Raw genomic sequence first — 10,436 nt, forward strand, 5'->3', positions numbered from 1 at the left:
GTTCCATAGTCAACTATATAAGTCTGACCGTCTGTCTGTCTGTCCGCGGCTATGCTCAGAGACCGTTAGTACTAGAAAGCTGTAATTTGGCATGAATGTACCTACATATCAGTTACACGGTGTGCCCAAATTGAGATCGACATTAGATCATTATCATAACAATCTTACTTAAAATTGCTAGCTACCTTTGCAAACTGGAAGATCTCCTTTCCACTTCAAGTCGTCTCCACAAGTCTGCGTTGGCGGTCCACTCAACTCCAACTGGCTGTTTCGACATGTAAAATTGCATTGCGTATTGTGTTCCCAACAATGTGCCACTAAATATTTCGGGGTCGCACAACCTTGTACAATGACGTGCACCTGCATTTTACACAACTGAAGTTTCTGAAAGACACGAATAACTCGAATGTAGACTAAAACATTAGACGGACCACGTGTATAAGAAACACCGTGTCATGCGACGAATTTCCGTTAAACATTTTTAAAATCTAATATTTTATAGCTTTAACTGTAATACTAACTTTGTTTCGATCCATAATCTGACCGATGACCATGTGAGAACCTTGTTCCAGTAAGGCACCAAATTTCGGTCCATACATTTGTACGAACTTAGTGCTTCTGGGAGCTCTTCGGCCAGAACATGCTAGTAGAGTAGGCTTTTGGAGTACAACACGTCCAAAAGATGCTTTTGCCACTAATGTCCTATCATGCGGACATTTTATACATATACCGGAGTCTGTAACAAGCAATGTTTTTATTCCAAAATATCTATAAAAGTTGAATTATTGTTTATCACAAGACTAGTCGGAGATGTTACCTCCAGCCGAACTATTTTGACTATCTATTTCCTTTGATCGAAGCCGAGAATATTGCTCCGCTTTGTCCTCGCCAGCTCGTATCACGTCTCTTCCAGGGTATATATAACTTACTTCGTTCTTTACGTTTTTCGCACCATTTTCTTTAAGATACGCATCAGACTGATAGAAGAGACGTGGGTCTTCACGCGGCTGGTAGACTTGGAGAGGAGCCTCTGAACCGGCGGCCGTCGGGTGTCGTGTACAACGGGTATCGGCGCCCGCGGGTGTTGGTACCAGCTGCTATGATCGTCATAATCATTGCTTCTGATTATTAATCGTTCGTTCTTTTCTAGACTTGGTCGTCGAATTTGTTTGTAAGACGAATGATCAGGAACTAAGTTCGGAAGAAGTTTAACTCTGCAGGAAAATAAAATTAATATTGTTTTAACGCAACCAGTTTACGATCTATCGACACCACTCCAATAAGCCAGTAAATATTTATCAAAAGCTACGTTTGTTTTGAAAGCGGAATGTATCTTGCGCAGTTAGAAGTCTAGTTTACCTATACGATACTGTGCACTGACGTAGGAACTATTTCGATCATATCGAAAACTGTTATTGGTGGAATATAGTAATTTATGGCTTTATGTGTTTACAAATATTTCATAGGTAAATGTATCGAAAGTTCTATAGTGAATCAGGCAGGTAGGAATGTTAAGCACTATCCTATCAATATATACCTAGGTATTTATTTCGACTTTAGAAGTTGCTGGATATAAAGAATTAGAGAGAGAATGGAGCTTATTTAATGGAAAAAGCCACAAACATTGCCAGAATTAAATGAAATTGTTATAAAACATTGTGTGAGTTTCTTTTTGGAGATACCCAATGATCACAAATATCTAATTTAGAGAAATGATATAAGCGTTTTGCGGCAGATGTATAATGAGTAACGTGTTACATTAATGAATGTCGCATGTGCCAAGCAGTGAATGCGTCAGTATTACATACAAACCTGTTGATATCTATATCCGCGTGTCGGACGCCAAGAGTTCCTGAAATATTTAAAAAAATATTTTCAATACGTTTGTACTTTTATCACCTTTTATCACAATTGATTGCTAGTCAGTGATTCGAGTACTACGTGCAATCATGTTTACAGGGTTCCGTACCCGAAGGGTGACCAATAGAACCTTTTAAATGTGTCACTACAGGTCCTTACACAGTCCGTTCGTCGCAGGGCTAAGTATATTAGTAATAAATAGAGAACTGAAATGATGATACTAGGTAGTTGTTGCCCGCGACTTCATCTGAAAATAATTTATATTGTCTTTAAGGTCTTTACGGGATAAAAGTGTTTTAAGTATGTCTAGGTTATAGACTATCTGTGTGCTAAATTTTATTTCACCCAAATCCGGCGAACCGTTATCGTGTGATTGAGTAATAAGCATCCAACATCTTCACAAGCTTTCTCATTTAAAATACCTACAAGTCGACGGCCCCCGCGAACAAACGTGTAATGGCTTAGACGTTTTTTTATTATTGTTTAATTACGTTCTTTTATCTATAACGGACTAGTTATCTGTAACGTATTTTTTAAAGTAAATATAATAATAAATATTGCATTTTAATGCAATGTAAATGTTTGTCTAGGGAAAAAGAAATATAAAATTCGCATGAATAAAATAATATAAGTATCTATGTTACACATAGGATCTCGTCTGTTTTAAACAATAACAAACGTGTATCATCGGCACGGAGTATCTTGGAATTTGTGCAAAACTACTTTTCACGTTTATTCGTGTCATTTATTTTATTGCACGTTTGTGTATTGCCTCATGAAATAAGCACGCGAATCAATTTGCTTGTGTAACAGCCTATGTTCTTTCCAAGTGTTAGTGTGTAGGTATTTAATTTTGCATCTATATAACTAGCAGGAATAGATAAAAACTGCAACAGTTTGATAGGACAGGTGATATCAAAAATTCACAAAAACATCCCTGCAAGCGTTTATTAACAATTAATATCCAAACGAATTTCTTATTTTGAATATTAGTGTAACGGAGTGCATGATTCATTTTCGACCTTTTGCCGCTTTAACAATGAATAGGTACCTAATAGTGTGAAGCATCTTTGAAATAAAAGTGCAAATACCTACTTTTTCACAAGAATAAAAAATAATTGGTATTTTTTGGTATTTTTGCATTTACTGGTGAATTCACAATATAATTGTTGGTGTATTTATGTTCTTTATTTTCTACACACATTGTTTCAAATTTAATCTATCAGATGAAGAGCTATACAGTTTTTCGGTTTTTTATTTTTTCTGATGTTTTGATATTACACGTTTATTCGCGGGGACCGTCGAAGTAGGATAAGATTTGTACTCTATTTCTGCTAAGCAATAAATAATAAAAAAAACCATACTAATATTATAAATGCGAAACTGTGTGTGTTTATTTGTTTGTATGATTATCCGTCTTTCACGTCGAAACGGAGCGACGGATCGACGTATAGTGTATGGGCCAGAGAGTGACATAGGCTACTTCTTATCCCGGCAAAATGCACAGTTCCCGAGAAACAGCGCGCGATAACCGCGGCGAATTCCACGCGGGCGAAGCCGCGGGCAAAAGCTAGTAATATATAAATCAAGGGGCTCAGGTCACATACTGCGCATATTTTATTTAAAGGTAGACAACTCGGCTAACATCACAAGATAAATAATTATTATGATGTTGATACTTAATTATTTACAATTTTTTGAATGGGTCCATATCTAAATAGTACCTAATCACGATGAAATCGATTATTGACTCCTTTTGACTGGATATAATTTGTCTTTAAAGTAAAAAAATATATCGTCAAGTGTACAAAAACATTTAAGTACTTATTGAAAAAGTCACTTACCTACGGCACTGACAATCAGTATTGTGAGCAGAGTCTTCATTTTAAGACGTCGAAAGAATCATTTGGAATGGCCAAAATTTTATTTTTAACTGGTGCGATAACTCAGTATTTTTTTAATAAAACGTGATAAAACCAAATAGATATTCTTGGCGGTTGCGAACTCAACGAGTGCGTGCAAAAGCGCGCCGAAGCCAATACTAGGAAGATAAAGAAAAGCTGAGAGCAAATGCGTAGGCGGCCACATCGCGGCTGCCAGGGTTTTTTCAGTATGCAAGTATTTTGTAAATATTTATGTATATACATTTACAATTAGTAAATATACCTGATACATGTGGGTAAGAACGGTGGGGCAGTGAATTATTTAAAACACTGTCAACCTTCACTTGGGTGTGGTTTAGAAAAAAATTCGGCGACTTGATTAGGTACATTGTTTTTTTCTAGTAACATAAAAAATCTAATATAGTGAGTCTGTACGCTTAGATCTTTTAAACTAAGCAGCGGATTTAAGATGCGGTGTTCAGTTCACTATCAGTTGGACAATTTTTCACGAATTGTTTAAATATATGATACATACACTAAAGACTCGCCATGGCTTCGAGCGAGAGTAGTTTTTGGGAAATGAAGCTTAAAAATGTGAAATTAGATAGGTAAAGGTAAGATAAGCAAAACCGGAGCGGATCGCTAGTCCTGAATAAATACTTGCGCCCTCAATCAGCTAACTAATTAAGCAGCTGTCGGGGGACATCGTACTTCAAAGTTCAATATCTCAAAAAAAGCAGAACCGATTTTAATGAAACATAGATAAGAATCACCGCAAGGAAATGCTTTCTCATAAATAAGTTTTTGTTAAAAATTTCATTTTTAATGCAAGCTTTTTTGCGGACCGTACTTTTTTTGACTAGGTATACAAGCATTATTCATTTTAGGCATTATTTGTGGCGTACAGAGTAGGTACGTCACTTAGTTGGTTTTGTGGCGGTTGGTGGCGGTGAAGCGAGGTTAGTGTCAAACTTTTATTTTAGAAGACCCCTCTTGCGTCAGGGGTTAAACACAATTGTTCCTCAACGGATAGTGGATCAAACTGAATAGCTACAGTCACCATCAGATATTTCTAAGCAGCCAAGGTGATCAAAAATATCGAAACGAACTCATACTCTTAGAGTGCATGTTCCGATATTTTAGACCACCTTGACCGCTCCGAAATATCTGATGGCGACTGTACAAGTATTACTAAATCGGTACTAGGTATAGTAAAAAACAAAATCGGTTTTTTGCTTTATTACAAAACTGAACAACAACGTAATAAATTGAACATTGGTTAACCAGATTACACTTATACACGTACCTAACCCATCACCAATTTGTGTGCACACATTGAAACAAAGCTCTTATTGGTGAAAGGTGAATCATAACCTAAAATAATTCCGTATATATCGCTCTAGGTGCCCTTAAACGCAAATGCGCGTTTCGCGTAATTTTGCTCGTGATAACTCACGATAGAAATTGTTAATTTGAACGCACAAGCGCGTTTGGGGCACATGCGAATGTCTTAGTAGATGCGGCAGTCAGTTAAATGTGCCTGTTGCAAGTATAATAGCAACAGGGGTGGTGTGGGGGGGTTGGGACAGCTGAAGGCTTGGCAAGGAGGCACGACGGGGCAGCACTCTCCTGGGTACCAGACGGTGCGAGCGTAGCGTCCGCTGGGGCGAGTGCAGGCGCCGTGGTTAAAGCAATGAGCCCTGCATGGGTAGTCGTAGCAGCATGGTCTGCAACGAGAAGTTATAATTATAGCTGTAGGATACCTGTTCTGATGGCTGTTGATCAATCACGACGTAACAGCGAAATGCACTAAGTAAACACAATGAGGGCTATCGCGAATGAATTCGCCACTAGAGGCGCTAGTGTAGCGTGAGGTCTCCGAAATGTCAAATCTCATAGTTTTTGGGTGAGCTACGCGGGTTTATTTATAATTAGAATAATTTTGTGAATATTTTGCAATATCTGAAATTAATTATGGAAAATATGCGTTCCGGGGCAATGAATGTCTGTGTTTTGAGACAGTTTTGTCTTTCGGAAACCTTTGTCCTCCCTTTTTTCCGAACAAAACGGGGACTATGCAACACTGTGGCATGCTCGATATTTTTATGGTACGGTTTTAAGGTGTATTAAATATGATTTTAATCTAAACATTGTTTTCACGCCCGTAATAACAGACTTTGAAAGCCATACTTAAAAACCTCACGCAACAGTGCGCCATCTAGTGAGACAAGAAACGATAGCCCTCATTCTTTTGCTACGTGGTGTTCAGGAGAGAACAATGGCTTACTCTTTTCTCTGGAATAAGCGTGTTGGCGAGGATTAGCCGGAGCGACGCTCGGTAACCCTCAACACTATAAGCTAAGATCAAACTAAGTATATCGCACTTCGTGGGCCTTGAGGGTGAAGCTGGACGAACGTAATTTTTTGAGTTGCGAGTCACGTATTTTCGGTTGCCTTTTGATTTCATACAAAATGTACAGCTCATTTTGAGTCACCGTAAGTTAAAATCAAACTGGACTTTTGTATAAAACCGAACGCAGCAGAAATAACGCGACCAAAAAAACGCGACGCACAACTCAAAAAATTGCGCTCGTCTGGTGTCACCGTCAAGGTGCTTACCTCTCTTTTGGCGCGTTTGATGGTCCACTTTTGTAGCAAGCAGTCTCTCTTACGAAGGGTTGAGGCCGAGGCTGTCCACTACGAGGCCTCTTGTAGTAAATACTGGCCTCTCCTTTCACCCACCCGTACCTAGGGCACGGATGGAAGCATTCAGAATTGCGAAGAATCACTGACATACCAGGGCTCCTTGGAATATACGCCTCAAACTAAAGAAGTAGATAACAGTCGGTCAATTATTTATTTAATATTTATTTTTGAATTATTTTTACTTCCAATAATACTTACTGCGTCTTTTTACTGTTTTCCTATTTTTAAAATGCTTTTAATATTTTAATATTTATTTTTTTATAAAAGGATTTACTTATTTCATAAAAAAATTGTTCAGGTCTGTCAGTTTTTGAATATGGATGTTTTTTTGCAATGGAATCAGCCAGTATTGACACCATAAAGGGAGGTAGAAACATTAATTTGTTCTATTTTTAACCTTACCAGCGGGTGCTCGCGATCGCATTCACCATCTCTTTTTATTCTGATCTTAGAACGTGGGAGAGAAAGAGGTGGTCAAAACGATTATGATTCCGAGACTCCGAGTGCGTTAGATAATAAAGCCCATAAATCCTCAGATGAGGAATTTCTAAATGGTATTCCTTTCAAATAAAATGTTCAACAAGGCGCACAAATTCTTTTTCGATCGAAATCGAACGTTTTCCATCAGATGGTCATCTGGCTTGACTTGGCGTGGCTTGGCTTGGCTTGGCATGGCTTGCAGTGCTGGTTTGCCTCCCTCTCATAATAATTAATAACAAAAATCTGGAAAGCTTCTTTTGAACCCCCGACGTCAGCCCGACGTAAACAAAACCCGTGTTTAAATTAAGTTTGACCCGAACGAATGAACCGATTTCGATGCGATTTTTTTACATAAGAGTGAATTTCCTTAGTTCAGCTGAAACGTTAGCTAAGGAAATTAAAATCGGTTAAGCCGTTTTTGAAATATGGAACTTTGTAATGATAATAACCAGGGATTTGACAACGTTTCTGAGTTGGTTGGGTTAGTAAAATATTGGCACTAGGTATTATTTTTTATATACGTACACTAGCTGTTGCCCGCGACTCCGTCCGCGTAGAAGTATGAAAAATAGTTTACATCCTATTCTTAGACCATCTTAGACCTACCGAAATATACATATATTTTTTTTTATAAAAGTCGGTCAAACCGGTTCGAAGGATTATTGGCCACCAAACATTTTTTACTCGAGAATTTTATATAATATATTACAAGATAAACAATATTTAGTATTATCCAATTTATGAGCATAGAGCTTGGCCCAAGTGGTCAAACTAATGCCACAATATCAATTTTAATTTAGATTACTAAAGTGTGTGAAAAGGGTGGTGATATGTATTTAATATATTATACCTCGTTGAGTTTCTTGCCGGATTGTTCTTAACAGGTTTTTCCGAACCGGTGGTAGCTTTTTATGACATTTATAAGTGCTTGTTATAGCTGAGGTTATAGCATAAATAGAATAAAGATATTTTTACTTTGACTTTGAAATGGAGCTGCATGAATAGTTGAATACTATTCAGGTTTTATGTTACTACGTTAATGCTAAATAATAAAAATCATAATTCAATTTTCATTTTATTTCAATACCTACAATGACAGACCCAAATACATACGAGTATAACTGATAAACCAGATTACGCTTAAACCAAAAAACCCATCACCAAATTAATACCTGTATTTTTGTTGGAATAAAACCTAGAACGAATTTACAGGCGTTTTAAATATGCCTGCCACAGGTGTAGTAGCAACAAGGGTGAAATGGGGGGTTTGGGCAGCTGAAGGCTTGGCAAGGAGGAACGGCAGCGGGCACCTCGCCGGGGTACCAGACGGTGCGGGCGTAGCGACCGCTGGGGCGAGTGGCGCCTCCGTGGTTGAAGCAGTCGGCCTTGCACGGATAGTCATAGCAGCAGGGCCTGGAAAGTATTAAATTTAAATAAGTAGTTACATACCTATATAATCCTGTTTTTGGAATTCTCAATATTTCCACAAATAAATTTTACTAAGCGAGAAACCTAAGAAATATTATTTAACGAAAATCTCGGAAGCAAAGTTTGCTTTAGTAGGTAGACACTAAGTTAGCAAAGCCATCGAGACTACATTTTTGTCTGAGGCGTCCGTCACAATAGTCAAGTATCTCACTCTTTTTAGGGTTCCGGAGCCAAAATGGCAAAAACGAAACGCTTATAGTTTCGCCATGTCTGTCCCTCCGTCCGCGGCTTTGCTCAGGGACTATCAATGCTAGAAAGCTGTAATTTTGCACGAATATATATGTAAACTATGGCGACAAAATGGTACAATAAAAATTTAAAAAAAAATTTTTAGGGTACCTACCATAGACGTAAAGTGGGGGTGATTTTTTTCCAATCCAACCCTATAGTGTGGGGTATCGTTGGATTGGTCTTTTAAAACATTTGAAAAAAATCAGGGTGTTAGTAAGTAAAACTTTCAAGGAAAACTATAACCGCTAAGTTTGCTTGAGAATTATTAGTAGTTTTACTCTTAAATACCTAGCAGCCTAAGGTATAAAATATAACTAAGCTTGTAAGATTAGATTCCGTATTAAATAGGAAATCCTTAGAAAAAGATTACTTAATTTTTTCGTAATAGCTACGGAACCCTATTTTGGGCGTGTCCGACACGCTCTTGGCCGGTTTTTTTCTCATGCCATAATCACATCGGCTTTGATTTACATTCATTTGGACTGTGAGATACTCTCATATTAAGTACTTAACATATGAAGTAGAGATTATGACAGGAGATTTACCAATGTCTCAAATTACCACCAAATAAAGGAGGTGGGAGGTGATTTTTGTGAGTTTATTCAATTGATTCTCAAAATAATGGATCAAAAAATTCAGCGTCCCTTTCTCTTTCATCATGAATTTATGACTATGGTCTATTTCTGAAACCTAGATACTAAAATGACAGTCTGAAATGTCAAATATAAAAATAATGTGGCCAGCATAAATCGAATAGTGCTGCTCTATGATTTCGGTTTCTGATATAATAACATTAAGGCATTCAATATTCTACTTTCTATTTTGAAAATATAAATGCACTTTTACGATAAAGTGATAAAATCTAAGCACAGGTAAGAATAGTGTTCATCACTTAGTGCCAACGTAAAAAATCATAACACAGAGGGGCTACTACAAAAATGGAAAAACGAAGTTCGTATCGCACCGTCCCTTTCACTAGCGTATTAAATGAGATAATCGTCAGCGGGATGGCAACATACGAAGTTCGAGTTTTGGATTTCGTAGTATAGGGCCAGTAGGGCTACTACGAAATTCGAAAATCGAAGTTCGTATCGTGCCGTCCCGCTGACGCTAATATTATTTCCTAGGAGAGTGAGAAAGACGATCGATTTACGAATTTCGTAGTAGCCCTACAAATATCACACAACGTCGTTCATGTTTTTCATATTCGATCGACATTCATTACTATACTCGTATTGTGATTGGATTCAGTGCGTTTTCTCGTGTTATGGTATGTGTGTTTTTATGGTAAGCATTGAGGGGGATCGTACTTAGAATTAAATTGAAACTTAAATATCAACATCTATAAAAAGTAGAAATATCTCCAAAACGTTCGCATTTTTATTAGACCCATTTCACCTTTTCCAGAATTTCCTAAGTGCCCTACATGTTAATACGTCACGGATCCGTTCATATCTTAATATTTTATACATATAACAGGTACCTACAAAATCTTCTTCAAGTTTCTTTTTTCCGGTGATAACCGGTTGCGGCACATCACTATTTATGAGACGCAAAAAATAGGTAACACATGAAACGTCATTAAGTATCTCGGATTAAAAAACAAACCATAGTCTTTGCATAAAGAGAAGGGAGGGTATTCGAAGGCATTACAAATAAAAAGAAGTTTTTTACCTCTCTTTTGGGGCGTTACTTGGTTCACTTTTATATTCATCGGCCTGCCGTGTCATTGGTTGCGGCCTGGGCTGGCCACAACGAGGCCGCTGGTAGTAAACGCTGGTCTCCCCC

General features: G+C 37.7%; 1 protein-coding gene and 1 pseudogene across 1 annotated transcript; both read right to left on the reverse strand.

Annotated features, from left to right (window-relative positions):
• Positions 1-521: 521 nt before the first annotated feature.
• Positions 522-3,940, reverse strand: LOC141437970 (uncharacterized). The gene is made up of 4 exons (XM_074101579.1): positions 3,705-3,940; positions 1,813-1,852; positions 818-1,214; positions 522-736 (listed from the first exon to the last, which is right to left on the reverse strand). Exons 1-3 carry the CDS (start codon positions 3,742-3,744, stop codon positions 938-940), a joined length of 357 nt encoding a protein of 118 aa, XP_073957680.1. The 5' UTR covers positions 3,745-3,940; the 3' UTR covers positions 522-736; positions 818-937.
• Positions 3,941-4,967: 1,027 nt separating this feature from the next.
• LOC141437903 (uncharacterized) lies at positions 4,968-7,538 on the reverse strand (annotated as a pseudogene).
• Between the last annotated feature and the right edge of the window lie 2,898 nt (positions 7,539-10,436).

Source organism: Choristoneura fumiferana, chromosome 18 (genome assembly GCF_025370935.1).
Source record: "Choristoneura fumiferana chromosome 18, NRCan_CFum_1, whole genome shotgun sequence".
In the NCBI taxonomy this organism is placed as follows: Eukaryota; Metazoa; Arthropoda; class Insecta; order Lepidoptera; family Tortricidae; genus Choristoneura; species Choristoneura fumiferana.

Excerpts from the sequence above, each read along its gene's own strand:
- LOC141437970 (XM_074101579.1), bottom strand. The coding sequence starts at position 3,744 with ATGAAGACTCTGCTCACAATACTGATTGTCAGTGCCGTAG. Across the intron at positions 1,853-3,704 it reads ACTGATTGTCAGTGCCGTAG|GAACTCTTGGCGTCCGACAC; the intron begins GTAAGTGACTTT and ends TAAATATTTCAG. Across the intron at positions 1,215-1,812 it reads GCGGATATAGATATCAACAG|AGTTAAACTTCTTCCGAACT; the intron begins GTTTGTATGTAA and ends ATTTTCCTGCAG.